This window comes from Bombus impatiens, unplaced genomic scaffold (assembly GCF_000188095.3).
Source record: "Bombus impatiens unplaced genomic scaffold, BIMP_2.2 scf_0389, whole genome shotgun sequence".
NCBI classification, from domain to species: domain Eukaryota; kingdom Metazoa; phylum Arthropoda; class Insecta; order Hymenoptera; family Apidae; genus Bombus; species Bombus impatiens.
This window is the reverse complement of record NT_176808.1, coordinates 1,441,106-1,460,500: the sequence shown is the minus strand read 5'-3', so window position 1 is coordinate 1,460,500 and position 19,395 is coordinate 1,441,106. Positions and strand designations below refer to the sequence as shown.

General features: G+C 39.9%; 1 protein-coding gene across 6 annotated transcripts in view; it reads left to right on the top strand.

Moving 5' to 3' along the window:
* LOC100745461 (leucine-rich repeat-containing protein 4C-like) overlaps nt 1–19,395 on the top strand; it is a 274,466-nt gene that overhangs the window by 179,183 nt on the left and 75,888 nt on the right. For 5 of the 6 annotated variants that reach the window (XM_012386510.3, XM_012386511.3, XM_012386509.3 and 2 more), the window contains one exon: nt 4,999–5,082. The exons of the other annotated variant lie outside the window; for it this stretch is intronic. In XM_012386510.3, coding sequence (XP_012241933.1) covers nt 4,999–5,082 — 84 coding nt within the window. The remainder of the gene's footprint in view (nt 1–4,998; nt 5,083–19,395) is intronic. 6 annotated transcript variants of the gene reach the window in all.

Here is a 19,395-nt window from a genome sequence, read left to right as displayed (position 1 = left end):
GACTTTGATAAAAAACGAATGTATGCGGGTTGCCGTTAATATCGTCTTGGATTCGAGCGAATAGACGACTAAATCCGGATTACCCACCACGGGGTTTCTCCTTTCTCTTTTTCCCTTTCACCGGCATTCTTCGATTCTTCTACGTTTCTCTTGCTTTCAGTGAAATACGTTCTCATCTTCCCTGGTATAAGTTTTAATCCTTCTCGATGATTTTTACCCCACTTCCATTTTAGTATAACACGATGTTTATACAGATACAGTTTCGTTTCCCTGAAAGTTTCGACGAGATTGACCAGCGAATGGCATAACGTCGAGAGACCTTCGATCGAAACGTACGATCGTTTCCCTTCAGATTTTATATCTCTTATTTTGTTTTCTTTTTGAGTCAACACCCGTATACATACATATATATGTACTTTCATTATCTTTGACAGTGTCGTATTTTTGTTAAACTTCGGCATATCTGCCGTTTTCCTTTCATAACGACTATTCTCTATCGACCCTCGATCAACTCGTTATCATTTCTCTTCGTTTCTTGTCTGACTTTTGTTATTCCCTGTAGGTACACATAAAAAAAATTCCCCGTGTGTCCATTCATCCAATCTTATCTTCTCGCCTTTTTCCGTGTTTCTTTCTTTGGACTTTTTAATTCCATTGCTGGTTTATATCTATCGCCCAACTTCGTCTCACGGTGATGCATATTTTGTATTCTCTCTGGCTTCACCAGCTCTCTCGTCACCCCTGCCCCCGCCCCTTCTTTATTTAATCTCCGAACAAACGTAAGGGGACTGAACGGAGAATATTTCGTGTTTCAATCCGCCTGTTTAAATTTTATGCGCTCGTTCACCGCTTTAATCTTTCTTCCACTTTTCATCCCGACCATGCAGGCGTGTTATGTCAACGCGTTTCATTCTACGAAATGCTATTTATCTTATAAGGAAATGCTTTCGCGCGCCAGCGTAACCGCGTTTCTTTAAACGACGCTATGGTGGTCGCGGTACCGAGAGTAACGATACAGCTTCTCTGCGCGTAATTAATGGTTCAACTTTGAATCGGAAATCTGTTAAAGGAAACCGTTATTTCGCGTAACTTAAACGAAATAAATAAATTAAATAGCACGAACGAATAAGTAGTTAAACAGAGAAATATTTCGTCGAAGAAGAACGACTCGTTCCACTTGTCATTAGTAGCACCAACGCGTTCTTACGGCAAGCAAACACGTTCACTGGATAATACGTATTTCTTCTATAAAACGGCGCAGCGTTCCTATATCGCGATAACGAAGATAGAGAACGGGCGAAGCTTCCTAAGCCGAAGCTTAACTCGGACAGCGTGAGTCTCAGACCACGGATTTCAGTAGCAACAACGTCCTCTCGTCGTACCTTTGCCCGACCTTCGACTACTCGAATCGACCGTCCCCTCGCAATTGTACTCCACTTTCGTTGGTTCTTGGCAAAGCGGGGAGCTCCATCTTTGCGAATCTTGCCACCGTCTCATCTTCCGACCTTTCCTCTCCTTTGGTCCTTTTTTCTCGCTCCCCATCGCGCTCTTCCGCCCTCGACATTGCCACGTTCTATCGCAAGGAACCTCGTAATTGGCCCTTGGACCGCGACCGGCCTTCAGGGCAAGTCCAAAAGGGAGCGGCGAATGGGTAAGGGTCGAACGAGCCGAGGGTAACAGTCGAAGAAGCTGCCCGTGTTTAGAGGGTAGACGAACGGAGAAGTAAGAAGCCGAAAGGACAGATACGAGGAGAAAAGCATCGGTATAGAGCGAGAAAGAAAGTGTATAAATCGGAGAAAGGGGACGGGCTGTGAATGGAAGGTGGAGGATGGGAGACAAGGGAGGAAGAAAAGCAAGAAACGAGTAGGCGAGGACGGGAACTGAAACAGGGAATGGTGGCACAGACAGAAAGATTTGCATCAACGGAGAAAGAACACGGAGGCGTAATACGACGGTGGAAGTAGGAAAACTGCGGTTCGAGACGGAGAGGAAGAGGGAGAAAGTGAAGAGAAAAATAGGGCAACAACAAACTGTAATTAGGAAAGGAAAAGAGTAAAAGGAAAAGCAGGGAATGGAGAACTATGTGGACAAATGGGAGCGGGTAAAGAAAGGGGTGCAAAAAGAAGTTCGTGTTGGCGGGGAAAAAAGTAGGGAAAAATAAGGAGAGTTTGAAATAGAGAAATGGTGAAACGGAACGAGAGCAGGGTGCGGGTGAGGGGGGAGGGGTGGGAATGGAGAAACAGGGAGCTAAAAGCCGGACCAAGAGGGGGACAGGGGAATGGAAAAAGAAGAAACCAGAGCGAGTGGGAGAGAGGGAGAAGCAAGGGACGAAGAAATGGCCAACTTCGAGAGGGTGAAGAGAGAAATATGGGACAAGAGAAATTATGTGCGAAAAAGAGGAAAAGCCGGCGGTGGGGGAAAGTAAAAAATCGAGAAAGTACGTGAGCAGCGACGAGAATGAAGAATTAAAGAAAGTGGAAACTGCGTCTATAAAAGAGTAACGGAAGAGAACCAAAGAGCTGTCGGAGAAAGAGACGTAAAAACGCAAACTGTATCGGCAAGAAAGGCGTACGGGTAGAAGGACGGGTTAAAAATAAGGAAAAGAAACTGCGCGAAAGACAAGCACAGCGAGCTAGAGGAAGTGGTTAAAAAATGTAAACTAGGAGAAAAACCAGGGTGGTCGTGCAAAGAACAAAGAAAGCAAGATAAGTAAACACGCGATAAAGAAAAATAGGCAGTGCACGGGTCTCCTAAACTGAAACGAAGGAGCACACGATTTCCGCAAGGACTTTACCCTATATCACGAGATGGGGTTGCGCCACGGGTACAAGGGATACGTAGCTTCCTTTCACCCCCTTGGGAGAGACGGCTGCTTCGTCGTGCTAAACTTTAGTCGGGGTGAGATATGCAGAAATTAAATATTCATTTGGGCTACCAACCCTAGTCTCCTGCATTTTCCTCTCTCTCTCCCTCTCTCTCTCTCTCTCTCTCTCTCTCTCTCTCTCGCGCCTGTCACGCGCCCTGCTTTGTACCTTCATCGTTCTCCTTCCTTTTCTCTCTGCCGTTCACTCGAAAAATAATGCCTTGGCCTGGGGCCAGTTCCGCTGAAGGCTCTCGATGTTCAACCCCTCTTGTTTCGTTCCAGTATCGTTGAAGAAAAAGATGGCGAATAAGGACCAGCGAGTGTGCGCGCACATTGCTACTAAGTAACCTCTTCTTCCCTCTTTCGTTTCTTCTCGCCTTTCTTTTAATTCTCGTTACTTGCTTCTCGCCGCTTCCTCCAGTTTCGAAACGCGCGTATCGTTCCGAGGAACGTACCTGTTGAACCATCCAGTGACCGTTCGATGAAACAACGACGAGTACTTTGTTTATGCGTGATTTATCAGCGTGCCGCAGGTGAATGGTAACCTTCGACTTACGTATCGTCTGGCTTTCACGCCATTTCGCTCTGCCTGCCTGCTCGTGGTCGCGAACGGAACGGATCGGATCGCGATGGAACACGCTGCTGCTTGGATGTATCTACCGTGTTGTTGCGCAACATACGTACGTACGCTTCCTCCCGGCGGTTGACGAAGTGTTCTCTCGGCACGGAAATGCAACAGCGCTTCCTTTTGCTCCAACACATCCTACAGAATGGTTAGACGCAGCGTCGAGGGAACGCGAAGGATAAAAGGATTTGTTTTGGAGCTTTCTAGAGACCGAGGGTAGAAGGAGCGGGAGGGTGGGAGCTGGATGAAATTTGAATATCGTCGTTGTTGCCTTGACAGAGTTCGGTAGGACGAGGGCGTCGTGATAGCGGTTAGGTTAGAGGATACTTTGTACCTTAATCGTTGTATAAATAGTCATTAGACGCCGAGCTAAATATTGCCTGGAAGTATGCACGCGCGTTTGTTGCTCGCAGAACGGATATTTTCCTCTATGCGTTGCTGCTCGCGTGGCTGTAATTATTTTTGACTAGTTTCCGACCATGTTGAAAATTAGCGAGTAAATAATTTTGAACGGCGGACGTTTAACGCGCGGCAATTTTTTTTTTTTTTTTTTGTCTCGCCGGTTTGTTACAAACTTTGTCAACGAAAATAAGCTGTAGAAATTTGAACGCGGCGGTCCTAATAATAATTACCGAAATAAGTATGTTGCGTCGATAAAAGTTTCATACGAGAACTAGTGTTTTTAATCGTTGCGAGCGCGTGCTCACGAAAACGTTCGTATCCTCGTATTTGCCGTATTGTGTTTAATTTTTCCTGCGAACTTAGAATCACGCCGTGTCGAACGTAATAGAATTAAAGGGCAAGCGAGAGTTGCGAGCGAACAGTGGCGTTTCCAGCAATTTTCATGCGAGATTTAATACGCTACGTCTGGCGTTCTCTACAGGTTTCAATCGTTTTAAAAGCAAATTCTAAGGATAGCTTAAAACAACGTTTGTAAATTGCCAAAGTACCGGGCTGGCCTATTTCTTCAACGAAAGTGACAAATCGTCTCGTTCCGTTATCGGGAAAGGAACGGGGAAGAAGAACTCGCAACTTTGATCGTTCGGATTCCTCCAACTGTACAGAGAAAAGGACGCAGGAACGGGACAGCTTAAAGCGTATATGTTATTTTGTGTTTCTCGAGAGGGGGATCGAATAAAAATAAAAGATCGCTGTGACAAGCGTTCGATAACAAATATCGCGGATATACGGCCCGTTTGTGATTTGAACGAAATAAAGCTTAGTGTCGCCTTTGCTGTTTAACGGAAACGTTTCAGAGAACGAATATAAGAACAGCGGGAAGGGCAGGGAACGGCGAGGAAAATAAAGAGATTTGCTTCGCCGTTTTCAGCTGAAAAATAGCTAGAGTGGGATGGATAAAAATAACATAAAATTTGAATATCATCGTCTTTGTTGTTCGCTCTTTACGAACCTGTAAACGATAGGGAATTGCGTTATTTATCGTCTCGTTGTTGCACAATACGGCCTCATATGGGATAGAAGCTAACAGTTTCTTCTCTTTTTGTTTTAGATGCCCGCATTCTGCGGAATAAACACAGAGAGTCGAACCGAGGTAACAGGGATGAAAGGATTTCTTCGACTGTGTCGAGAAAGGGTAAGACGAGCTCGGAATGTTGTATCGCGCTTTCAAAGAGTCTTTTACAACGTTTTATCGCGTTTACGGAGGATTGTCTCTCTACTCGCGTGAATAGAAAACGCCGCAATATTATAAATATTTCAGTTAACCGTTACAACGTGAGAGTATGCTTTCCCAGTAGCGTATTCTTAAAAAGAAGAAACAATGTCAGCAATTTCAAGTCGAGGATATCGTTAAATGTCACAATTCTTTTTTTTTTTTTTTTTAAACATCGACTTATCGCTTATCAAGGATTCGATACATTACGCCACGAGATAGTCGATAAAGATTTCCATCTGTGTTTTGATCGTTGAATCCAATAGTCGATATTTCGTCCCTATTTTTAATCGCTCTGTTTATCGAAATAGTTCAAGGATCGAGTAAATTTACTAACGTTACAAAATTTCAATATAGATCGCGATTTATACGTTATGGTCGCATTGAAAAAGAAAAAAAAATGATTGGGAAGATGTATTCAAAATTGATTTAAAATAATCTTTTAATCTAAGCTAATTACGTATATGTACGGATGATTTTCTTATTCTTACGGTTATTCTTTCGACACTTGGCTCAGCTTTTATTAGAACGAACTCGTAACAGATCTATAAATTTGCAAATTTTTTAAATAATTCTCCTTTCTTTCCGAGTTGGGCGATTAATCCAAGAACAATAGTTACGCGGTATCTCCATTGTACGATATCTTGCGAAACTTGGTGCGCTCTTCGTACTCGTTAATACAAAGGTAATACAGGATTTCATCTTTACATGCGACTTGACTTGTGTCTTCCATAATTGTATTCATGATATTCATAGTGTACTGAAATTTATCGAACCGCGAGTTTATGCTTTTATGAGAATATCTCGCGGATTTAAATCATACATAGGAAACCATAATGGCACACGACTAGATGGCGTCGTTGGAAATTCTGTATATTTACCACCATAAGCTGCAGCAGTGATCGCAAAAGGAAATTTATAAGGGGTTGAAAGGATTTCGCGGAAAGTCGAAACGTTATCGTAAATCTGTCCGAGTTAGCTCAGTGGGGTCGCCATTTCCGTAAGCGACTTGCCGACGGTATAAACAGAAGATGCGTGGAACAATAGAAGACTCGAGGAAATCGTCGGCAGTTCAGTTTGTCGCTGTGGCTCGTTTAAACGTTGAATATCGCCTTCATCGTCCTCGACGGCGTTGTGGAATTATTATTCTATCGATGATAGAAGGCTAAGAGGTAGGGGAGGGAGCTGATTTAATTGGAAATTAACGAAAGCCTCCGTCGAAGTTGTATCTTCAGGAGTCGATCTCATTTACGTGGCGGCGCGATTCGCAATAAACGGAGACGCGAGGATAAAATGGCTTGGCCGGGGCCGTCCAATTAACTTAATTAACGTTACAGAACGTTAAAATTTTGACGAAAATAATGCTTTATCGACGAAGTGGCTTTTAATTAATTTTCGCAATTGTTTTCCAGATAATTGTATTTTCCGCGTTGGGTTTAATCAACGAAGACGACCTTTTGCAGGATCGCGAGAAGACGTTTCGAAAGAAATGACTAAATTTGCTAAATCAACAACCGTTGCATCTTTCATCGCGTCTTTCGTTTCACGAATCTATCGTTAATCGCATTCTCTTATTAATTAATGTTAATCTTCTCTATCTGCGGATTGCGATATTAATTCTTTTCACAACGCACGATTATTCCTCCTAGTGTGGTAATAAAATGTTCGTCGTCAGGCGTACAGGTTGATAATTTCTTCGTATTTGTCTAGAAGTCGCTTTCGACTTCGCCGAACGAACAGCGACGAAAATACACGCGAGTAAGTTAATCATGTCGTCGAATGATCTCGCGTGCCATGTTCCCGGGCATATTGTTTCGAGTCCTGACTTGAACGCTGGCCAATTTCTGGTATACGTGTAACTGCATGTCAGCTGCTAGTTTCTCCTTGATGAGGTAAACGAGCCATGTCGATTAGACCGCAATAGTGCCATATTTACCAATAACGTAACACCAGTGAATCCTGAGAAAATCTTATCTAACGATAGGGGGAAAGGCGTTGATTGACATCGATATCGTACGATTAACTTGAATTAAGAGAAAAGGAAAAAGTTTTCCGATTGTCTGGAGGGTAAAATATGCATACAGCGTGTCGCAACAACTTCGTTCACCTGAAATATCTTCGTTGTTTCAAGCAATACGCGAAAATGTGTCGAATAAAAGTTAGAAATTTGAACGGAATACATAATAATAATAAGCGATAGCGGTTTCTTGAAAGTGGATACGTACAGGAGATACGATTTTGCTTATCTTAACTTTAAAGACTCTCGCGTACGTTCTCGCGTATTCTTTGCAATAACGGAAATACTTCAGCTGGATAGAGCTACACGACGCAAATGCACATCGCGGGGTACATTGAATTCGAACAAAACTGTAAATCGGCAATTTTACGAACGTTAATAATCCTGTCGGATCCATTGGATTACGTTATCGTCGTCGGGGAAAAAACGATACGATGCGTGATCGAGTGAATAATACATCAAAAATCGTCGTAGGTTACTATCGCATTCGGTTCGATTAACTACGCGCCAGGTTGTCGTCGTATTAACACGCTGACTGTCACGACACCCGCATTCGGGTGTCAGTAAAGTTTCTGGTCAGGCCGCGTAACTCATATTCGGGTCTCGCTTATTTGACTACTTGCGAAGGATCGTCGTAGGTATTTGAACAGATATTCCATAATAATAAAACTGTTGAATTGTTATAACATAAAAATACGGAAATGGTTTATTAAAAAAATTATTTAGAATGTAGAACTTTAAAGCATTCTATGCATAGCTGAAGTTGGTCGGGACAATTTGGACAATAAGTTGTTGTTTTCTTCAAATTCTTTTGTACCTTTGTTCGGTTCATTCGACGTCTTTTATTTGCATAACATAGTTTGCATGCGTGTCTAATGCTTCTTCCGGAATCGTTTTTCCGAACGGCGATATTGCGCTGACTCCGTCGAAGATAAGGATTTTTTGTATTTTCAAACAACTCTAATAATTTTGCAACTAATAATTGTCTAAATATTCTAATATTTATATTTTTCCTTGTTGCAATTTCGTAAACCGTCAAAGCGTTTACAACAGAAATTCCCAGAAGGAATTGAACGCCAAGTTTTCTGTACCATTTCACTCCTTTTCTAATTATGGTGGCATAAGAAATCATTTGGTTGCAATAATCTATACCACACTGTCCTTCATTATATTCAACAACAGCTAGTGGTTTCAATGTTGCGAACAAACGAAACGAAAGATCATTCTTGAGACCACCACTTGAGCGACTCGCATTACTAAAATATCGATGGGAGCACCTAGCAGAGAACGCTTGGTACTGCTGTACGCGTAGCCTGACGGAGATTCCTTTGAAAATACGCGTGGCAGTCAACGTGTTAAATTAGTCGATAATGTCCGCGATACGAGGTGAAAAAGAGAGGAAAGAAAAACGAAGAAAGAAATTTATAAATAGGAGAAATTTGCGTTCGAGAATGCTTGGGGGAAAGCACGCCAATCGCAACGAAAGCGTAGTGTTCTCGATGACTCGAGTACTCGTTTCGCAGAGTCCTTAGAGTTTTATGCTGAACGCATGCCAATTTCGGCGGTACGTAACTGCTTATTAACCTCTGGTTTCGTTTTTGCGAAGAAACGAACCGTGTCAACGCGGTGGGGACTGCCAATTAATTTGGCTAATGTCCTGTCTCGACAGAATCTCATTTCTGTGCTTTATTGTGATCTTTTTTTATAGAAAGAGAAACAGGAGGAATCATGGTAAATCCATAAAATATTAAAAAGATGGTTTTTAAAGTTTTATCCATGAAGGTTTGAGAGTATGGGAATCTTGCGAAATTAGCTAAGAAATTTCGATATTTTATTATTGTTATTTGACAGTTGAAAGAAACTAGATTTGTTAGATTTGCGTGCAAATACCTTGTAGTATGTTATGGAAAATAGATATATAACGTTAAGAAGAAAGTTTTTAAGGTTTTACGAATGAAATTTTTAAAGATCGTAGGATCTTATGTAGTTAATCAGAAAATCTATAAATACAATATAGTCTTTCAAAGCACTATTCTTTGTTCAATAAAAGAAAAGGGCATTCGTTTCCTCTTTTGTTATGAGAAACGAAAGCGGTAGAAAGTAACAATCGTGTTCTAACAAAAGTCGTGTGAAAACAATCGTACAAACAAACGTAGAAAACAGCAAAAGAGTTTCATGCAACAAATCATTATTTTTCTTGATTTATAGCTGTGGGATTGGCAAGCAAAGCACATGTATAATTTGTATTACTGAAACAGAAAAATCGTATATTATTCCGATAAAAGTGATTAGCGAGCGTACGTTAATAGACAAACACTTTCTGTAAAAACGATGCTGCTATTAATTTGTAAATTAACGGTTAGAAAATGTTCGATGCGAAATTGTAGAAAACATAGAAATATCGAATCTTTAATTTTTACTAAAGTATTATTATTGGCAGTAATAATTTCATCGTCAATTATGGATGGCAGGTTACATCGGTCAAAACTGTAATTTGTTGCGAGATGTAACGAATGGAATAAAAAATCCAGTTACAAGCTATGTAATAACTATTCTATCCATCAGGAAATATTTTTTACATGTCGAACATTCAGTTTCGAACAATATTATTTATCGATAATCTAAGTAGACCAATCGTGGTACTGAACATTCTATATAGATAATTTATTTTAACGTTTCAATTTATTTGTCGAGTGGTTCACTTTTTTTTTTATCTCTGACACGAATTAATCGCCTTTCTTGTCAATATTTCTTGCAAGTCTTTCATTATCTTTGATTGAAAATGATATTTTATAGAACGCGTGTACCTCGATCGTTACATCGATAAACGTACGGAACATTCGTCACAGAAACCGTATCTATGTTTAGGAAGTTTTTCCACTGCAACGAAAACGATGTTTTATCGTATGATTTTACAAAATCCTCCTGTTATTTATACGCTCACTGTCCTCTCCATGACGTTAAATAACACAGGCCGAGCATGATCGAAAAACGAAAAAGAGGTGGCTGGAATTAGGTCGACAGTGTCGGGGGTCTACGCGCGTATGATTAATCGCATTAGTTGTTTTATTAACGTTTTCCTGTTCAAATTTACGCGGTTCGTGAAACAGAATATATCGGCCCGATAATTAGTCGATTATTTGCAGACTCACGCGCACCCGTACCCCCGCGACGCAAATTTTCATCGGTATATTTAATCTTTGCTCATTAAGATTCATTTGGTTCTCTTTTATTTTTGCCCATCGATACGCTGTTTTTTGAACACGCTGTGTGTACAATGGAGATGTTTGTGTTTTCGTTCGAAGCTTCATTTTACGTTTACCAGAGGAAGGGTATACAACGCTGTTTCGTGTTTACAATTGTGATATAATTATGATATCTTATATGATATTACTACGATATTGCTATGATAACTGTGATATTATAACTATGTTTATTTTTTGCCACGAGCGTCATGCATTATCATTGTGAAGCTCAAGTTTCTGCAAAGACCTGGGATGCTAAGTTTCGATATTGGAGCGAGTCTATGAAATTGAAAGAAACGTTTCGTCAGAATGGAAACGAAAAGTTATTGAAGACAACAGAACGGTCCTTATTTTGGTATCACTGAATTAGTCACAGTGTTTCTTCTAACAGATTACGCTTAAAATAGAATATTCCTATCTTTAAAATACATTATTTTTTATAAAAAAATGTTTTAGTAGATAAATTTCATGCTAAATATAGTAGAAAAAGATTTAAAAAAGAAAAGATAGATGTAAAAAATGTTCCTTTAGCGATAATGTAGCCTACATACGAGACACGTTAATATCTCCTTAATACCACACGTGGCAAGGATGTCTGGTGCGATGCTTTTTTTTTAACGGGAATTGCAGTTCCTAATAAAATGACAACCACGCTTCTCGTTTCACGGGTATAAAATTTCGTTGCTCGGACGAAACTAATTTTTCGACGACACAAGAATATCATTATTCTGTCAATCAACTCGTATTACCCAGCCAATATCTCGTGTCACAGTCAATTATCGGTTTCCGGGAACAATTCCGTAACTGAAAACAATCGATGGACGTTTCCGTTCTCCTCCTGTTTGCTTTCCTTTTAATTTACAAAAATTGTCTGTATTATCGATATTGCAAATTGTGTCTAATATTACAAAGTCGGCTCATCAAACGGACTAATAAGTAGGCTTTGTAATAAATAGGTATTATCATTGCTCATACTGCAATACAGAGGATTGAAACGTTTGTATCATGGGCTAATGATAGAGCGGGCACTGGTACAAGGAAACAAACAGTCGACTATCTAACGAACGTTTAATCTGTGATATTATCGAATCATTTCGATAGGGGAAAAATGTTCGCACGTAATCTTGTATTGCTACGATTGTATATTGTTATTGGTTTGTGTACAGTTGGTGCTGATTTGGAATTCCAATTTACATGCCCCAATAATCGATAATCAGAGAATCAATTTCCGTATAATCGACGTTCTGAATAGCAGTTGTCGAGACAATCGATATATCTAGATAATCGACGTTCCGTTGTAAACGTTATACTCGATTCTCGAAAGAGTTTTTCTTTTTTTTTTGTTTCGTTTTTCCACTTCCTGTCAATTTGAAAGATAACGACAACCCCGATGCAAATGATCCATCTTCTGTAATCGCTGAAGCAATTTCGGAACGATACACGAACCGAAATGAAACGCGAACCAGCGTTTACGCTCGCGAAAAATAACGTTGTTATCGGTGCATACTGTCTCACAGTTATTCGCTCGAGGGTTGTCGAAACATATCGAAGAAAATCTTTTTCTTTATACGGTGAAATCAATCGCGGTGTTTCTTATTCGAAGACAGAAGTTTTGCTTCGCAAAAGTCGAGAAGTATCCTCCGCGTTGGTCTGGTTTCTGACTTGCAAAAGTCGCTGATAGTATTCATCGATAGTATTAGCGAATGTAGTACTAAATGGTAGTAGTATTGGTCTACCTCGATACATAGCATACGAAATCAATAAAAAGGAATTTATTAATCGCAAGCTTCTTTGCTGTGATCCTGACACGTTATATGTAATTCGTGGATGATCGCTCCAATGTATGTGCACGTGGTTGAAGTAGAACGCTGCAAAGTGGTTTTCTCTATTCTCCGTAAAAGTTCACGATTAAGATAAAGCTTATAGCGGAGAAAAATTAGGGTTTTGATTCCACTTTCAGTTTGCCGGAGTTGCGATTCGCTTCCGAATACCGATAAAGTCGAAATTATGGGTCCATAATGGAAAACTTTCTCCCTAAAGTCTGAAGTTGTCGGTTCCGGAACTAGAATGAGTTAAATTCTTTTTTTTTTTTTTTTTGTTTCCCCTCTTATTTCCATGCGAAATGCGAGAATTTACGATTTCGTCGAGAGTTACCTCGATCCGTGAAGGGAACACAGTTCTTCTTGAAAGACATTTCAATTCTGACCGCGAAAAAATCAATCCCAGCTACCGGTTGGTAAGCGAAGTGCCTTTTCAAGAAATGAAGTGGCTTTAAATTATTACAGTCTTAGTTATCGTTGCATGGAAACCTGTTTAATCTTCGAGACCAGTCGGCGAAAATGAGTCTGACAATAAGTTGATATCCCGGCGAGTTAACGCGAATAGCAGATCATTAAGAACGGATTGCTCAAATTGTTCAATTATTTTAACTGCAATTGAAATGTTATCACTACGGAACAAATCACGATCGTTCGGTGATCATCGTTGAGCAGGTAAATTGCTCAGTTTGTTACCGATCTAACTGATTCTTGATTTCGAGGACACCTTGTCTGCAACCGTACCGATATCATGTCTTTGCCGAGGATGGATCGCAGTAGTACTTGTCCTTAGTTCTGTGGTGACGAAACTTTGATAACGATGTGGAACTTCAGTTTCCCAGCACCAGACATATCGATTCCAACAATCATTAAAAACTAATTTGCTTTGCCCTCCGGTAGTGTTAGCTTTCTGACATATTTGCTTTCTCTTCGAGCGTAGAAGGAGCGCAAGCGCCAAACTGCAACCATTAAATCTCAGTTTCTCCGTTTCATAGATACGTGAACTTTCTGTTAGAAAACGAGAAAACCTATATCTCGAGTAAAATCGATCGTTTTGAAACGACGCTATCTTTTACAATATTTCCTTAATACAGTATGTATCGGTTAAAAAAATGTGGCTAGTCACGGAATATGTAACATTCAGCCGAATAAACGAGTGAATCTGGTTGCTCTGATGGTTCGCCTCGACGAGAAATAGCCAGACACACGGAGGCAAAAGAAATCTGGCGAACTGCATCTGGAGAATCGTGCTCGCTCTTCTCGAACGCGGTCAAAGCGTTTATCAACGGTTTCGACGGCGCCCTCACGTGCATTTTTCGTCGTGTCGGTTTCGAGTTTCAACTTGAACCAGAGCCAATTCGCGGTACTTCGCTCACCTCTTTAGAACGACTAGCCATCCGAGCCGTCGTAAGGAGGATCGTTACGGCAATTTACGGCAATCTTCTTGTTGCGCCGCCACCGTGCAGAGAGTCGGGAAACATTGTTTTAAAGGAGTTCACGCGTTTTTAGAAAGCCGTCAGATCGAATCGAGGATCATTGTTTGCTCCTCGATTAGGGCAACGAACACTAGTAAAGCTTCCTTGGCTGCTCTTCTTTGCTTTATTCAGCTGCTTGCTCCTCTTTTCCAATCATGCTGTATTTAGATACGAAGCGAAGTATTCCATATAAAATACATAAATAGAAATGTATTTACCATTGCATGCAATGCAAATGTAAAATGGAAAGAAGGAAGATTACCGATTCCTGTTGACCGAAGGTAACGATATCAAAAATTTGTATAAAATATTCGTTGATGTTAAAGCGTTGGTGTATTTTTTTTTACAATAATTTTTACGTAGGTTTGGAAAATCCAATGGAAAATGATTTACATGCGCAGATTCTACCAATCGATCTGTCAATCCTTATCCTTTTAAGACTGATACGTCGTACTATACGTACTAGTAATAGCTATCTTTCCTTAAATTGTTTTATGTGGTCAAAAATACTTACTAATAATGCTACTTGGTTAATCGATTTGTATTTAAATGTAAAACGAAAGCTTTCGAAATTTTATATCTGTTAGGTTTGCTAGTTTTGAAGTTTGTTAGTTTGTTAGTTTGGAAGTTGCTAGTCGAAGAAATTTCGTTGTTCGATAAATGATTAAAAACTGCAGAAAATGTTAATACAGATCAGCACGAAATACAGGAATACAGACATTAATTCGATATATCGTTACTAATTGAAAATAGTTGTTAATAAACGGAGCGACGAGATAAATACGTTCTGTTTCGTCTGAAAGGTTTACTCGCAGAAGAAACATCGAGTGGAAGCAAGAATCGCATAAAGTAGACTTTTTATTGCTATTCGAAACGTGTTATTTGAAACGTAGCGTGTAATTTCGTATCCTCCGGTGGGATCACGTTTTGCTAGTGTATCATATAGTTGGAAGAAACGTCTCGTTGCAAGCGGACAATATTAAAAACCATAACACGTGTCTTAGCTAAAATAGACCAAAATTATCAAGTTTCAATCTTTCTCTGTCTTATTATACGAATTTCCATCGGAATAGCTTTAAATGTAATATTAACGAACTACGTATTTCGTTCGCAGACAAAAAGGAGGATGATAGAAAATGCTGAATTTTTGTGTCGTTCAGGCACCAAAAATAATATTTATAGGACATTATTCCGTAGACTCCAAGGAATTATAAAGACACTAAGTTCGCTTTCTAGGAACGTTAAGAAATATTTTTGTCAATTATATTTGACGTACGATACCAGCGGAATTTGTGTTTTTGAATTTCATCTATTTGTTACGAAGTTACGATCATCTGAAGTTACCGACTACCAATTTTTCGCTCTGTTTGCTTCATAATTCAACTGCTTTTTCCAACTTTTCCATCATATTGCCAGCAAAATATCGTACTTGTACAATTCTTTATATGTACAAATCTATATATCGATGTCCTATAAATATTTTTCGTGCCCGAGCTACATAAAATTGACCATTTTCAATCAAACCTGCTTTTTATTTCGACGAAGCAGTAATTCCAGATAGCAGTTCCGCTGTTTTTTTTTTTTTTTTTTTTTTTTTTTTTTTTTTTTTTTTTTTTTTACTGGATAGTTTCTATCAAATTTACTGATCTTGCGCGCGAGCTGTGCGATGCCTAGTGTTTGAATAATCGAGGAATCGTGTAAGTAGAACCTGCAAAATGGTACTCGGATACCATTGATAGATGTTGATCGATACTTTCGAATAGTTGCAAGTTGGTCGCGTTTCAACGGAATCGGCCTGCGGTGGATCGGAATCAGTTCGAAGCTTTCTTCTCTGAAACTACCGTTCAAACTCCGTCACTCCGATTCAAACGTCCAACCTTTTTTTTTTTCTTTATCCTTATCGCGTATTTGCGAGTATCTTGAAGGTGGGATAAGCGTTCATTAAACGCGCTGTAAGTTGCTTTTGAACGCGTGGTACATATCGAATAATTCTCGAGGCTTGCGAAAATAAAGCGTTTTAATACCCGTCCATAATAGTCGAACAGCGCGCGCAAAATTGTCCAGTAAGTGGATAGTGAGTGGAGCAATTCTTGTAAAAATAATTATAATTGCCTCCACTCACGAGACTCCCGTTTTTCGTCACGTTTTATCACGTATATTTTATGCTACGCTGAAATTACAGAACTGTACATGGTGCCACGATGAAATTGTTATCATGTGTCTAGCATATTCGCGCGTTCGTGTACGTAATCGAGTGTGAGAGTAAAATTGCACGTGCAAAGTTCCACCGTTACTCGTGACCGATGCTTTTGGAACTTTTTCTTCCGCAAAATATCCGACGAAAGTTGTCGCTTTCCTCGTCTCCTTAGAATTTAAGCTATCACTCATAACTGCTCGTAAGCGTCCAAACGCTTTCTACGACTTGTAGTAGTAGTAGTAGTAGTAGTATGTTAATTTTATCAAAGCGTACGAGCGAATGGCTGGATAATCGATTATGGGATCACCTCGGTACAGTAACGCTTTTTGATTGAAATCCCTCGGTACGTGGTTTTTATTTCGCAGAGGAACGAGTTACGGGGTTTCCAGGAAGAAAAGTTCAGAGGGGTGAAAATAGATCTACACGGGGGCGGAAAAAAGTAACGGACAGGGAGATTTTGTTAATTCAGAGTGTCGTTTCGTTGGTCATTAATAGGATAATTGGTTACTCGAACTCGACTATCGCGAACGCTTTTCAGCCGCACGAATACATGACGCTAAGGAAATATTCCGTCGTTGCCGCGAGGATCAAACATTATCTGGAAAGTCTCAAGCTGTCTGCGTCTACTCAAATACTCAAATATGTAATAAGAACCATGATATTCTGAAATGGAAATTTCCGTAGTCTGCTCCGGTCTTTGCTCCGCAGGAAGCAGGCTGTGTCGCGTTCGAGTTTAAATAGAACTTGCCTGGTATAACGAACGTGGCGTTCGTCAAATATTTATACCGAATACTTGGCTGTTATTGGAGAACTTCCGAAAACCTGTCTGGTGCAACTTGCCCATTGTTTCCCACGAGACTGTTGGTTCGTTCGAAGGAAATCTCTTTTCGGAGACACGAATATCTTAGGAAAACGCAGGGTTTACCGTGTCATTTTATGGACAGTTTGAACATTTCACGAACATACACGAGTCTATTAACGGTAATTCTGGGAAGAACAGTTCGATTACAAAGTTTATGTGTAGCCTGTTATTCGGTAATCAACGACTCGATAGTTTTCTTTATAATTTAGCTTTTTAATTCGGTAACATTCTCGCACAACGATGCTAATCGGTTAAGAATACTTTAATCTTCGTACGTTGTTCATTTTATAAATCAAAATCTTTATAACTCGTGCAATATGAATTTTTGACAATTTCTTTTCCGCTGATATCTATTAACATTTTTCATTTTCATATATTTATCATTTCGTTTGCCCTTATACAACGATTGCTTTGAAAGTTTCATGTGATTCAACATTTTTTTTTTTTTTTTTAAGAGTTCTCGACGCACGCGTATATTCCATTTCTACTGGAAGCTCGTTTTGCGTTTCCGCTTAAACAGGGAAACTTTTCGAACGCTTATTATACACATTCTGATTGAAGTATTTATTCATTTTGATGCGTTCGGTATTGACTACGCAATAAATGTGTTCGATCTTGCCGCATAGATGTCGAATGAAATATTTATTCGTTTCGAAGCTTGAAAGATAGACAGTTCGAAATAATCGATATCTGAGTAGGTTTCTAATAGGCACGTTGATATTATCCGGTATCAGATATACACGAATATCTAGTTATCGTCTATACGAATAATTTTTTGCAAATTTATATGTCGGTTCGTAATTACCTTAACTATGCGAGCAATGGTAATAGATTCTAAGGGGCAAACGTACAGGTTGATACTATACAATAAGATAAACGTATAGATAAGAGAAACATGTATAGCGCATCTGAAAAAAGCTCAGCAGCATCGGAAAACGTATTTCACAGGAAGAATATGATTCGATTAGTCGAAGACTTTGACACTTTGTCTTTGCGTGGATCTCTCTGATCCAGATGAAAGCGCGGATGAACGTAAAAGATAATTTTTGCTCGCGCGATGTTATCGTCTTCTATATTCTAAAATGAATTATCTCGACGATCGGCGCGTTGCTCGTGAGATTCTCGCGGGAGAGCAAGAGTATCGAGATTTTTCTCGTTTCGACCGGCACAAATTTATATCCGTCGACGAGGAGGAGCAGTTCAACGAAGAAGTTACGATCGTGGCATGTAAAGATCCTAGATTTTATACGGCAGAAATGCAACGAAGACCGAAAAATTTTGTTCGGAGGCGTTGGAGAACGGAGTGCGCCGGTTGAACCAGAGCAAGAAAGAGAAAGAAAGAGAGAGAGAGAGAGAGAAAGAGAGCTCTTCCCGTTCGTATCATAAATTTCATCGTGCCACGTACTTTGCACCGTTACTCGGCCGTATATTCTGATATCCTAGAACTCAACCTTGTTCCCGCAACCCATTTCAAAGCACTCTCGCGGTTACTTTGGTTCACCCGGCTATACGTGTATTGTGAATTCCGATATTCGCGGCTGCACCGCTCTATCCTTTGGAAACGTATTTGCTTCGAGCATCAACTTAACCAAAAATCTCCGACGAGAATTCCTTACATCGTTATCGTTCTATCGATCCGGTTCCCTCTCTATCTATTTGCTTGTTTATTCACTGTCTTATGGTTTTCACTGGCTGCCGCGAGTTCTCGTGCCAGTTGTTCACGGCAGGATAATAGAATTGCGGCATGCCGTTCAATGTCTTTGTCTTCGCGTTCTTGTTCGGGAACTTTAAGTATTCCTGATTCGGTAATTACATTCGAGTCTGGGAATTGGTTCGGGCAAATTCTTTCGCCGATCGAATCGTATGGAATTAACGATATTGAAATATACGTACGAAATATGGAATTAACGATATTGAAATATACGAATTCGGCTTCGTTTTTATTCTCTTCTCTTCTTTCCTAAGACCGACGTTTTTGTACGTAATTGTTCGAAGAAATTATATCAAGTCAGGTATAAGGTTTTTATGCCAGAAGAGATAGAATCGGTTAACAAAAATTAACGTTGAATTATCGGCGAGATTAAAATAGCGGTACAACAACGTAAGTACAGGTGACGCGCAATAATTCTATCTCCTGGTACCCTTAAAAATAGTTGTCAAGGTAAATACGTACATGTGTACTTTAACGATAGAAAAGGATCGTCCTCCAAGGGCACGTTTTCTATCACAAGATGACTTGCAATTTACAGAAACGTCTGCTAAGTAAAAGACAACGCAGAGTCTTTACTTAGTTAACCCATAAACCTTCAAGGTATAGAATAAGACGTGCAGTAACGATAACGCTTTAATTGCCGTTGTATCTTTTTAAACAGCAAAGTGCAGTTCAGCTGGCATTAATTCCACGAGTCTTGTTATTGTACGACGGCGTTACTCGACACTCTTGCCGCAATATCTGCAATCGAGCAAATCACGTTCTTGAATTCTCTCCAAAATCTGAATATCACGGTTTGTCGCGCGTTATGATTCGCAGCGAAAGCCAACGAGGTGTTCCCATCGAAAGATATTAGCAATTCGTGTCCTATATCGACAGATGGAAGTAAATTACGAATCGATGGAATGTGT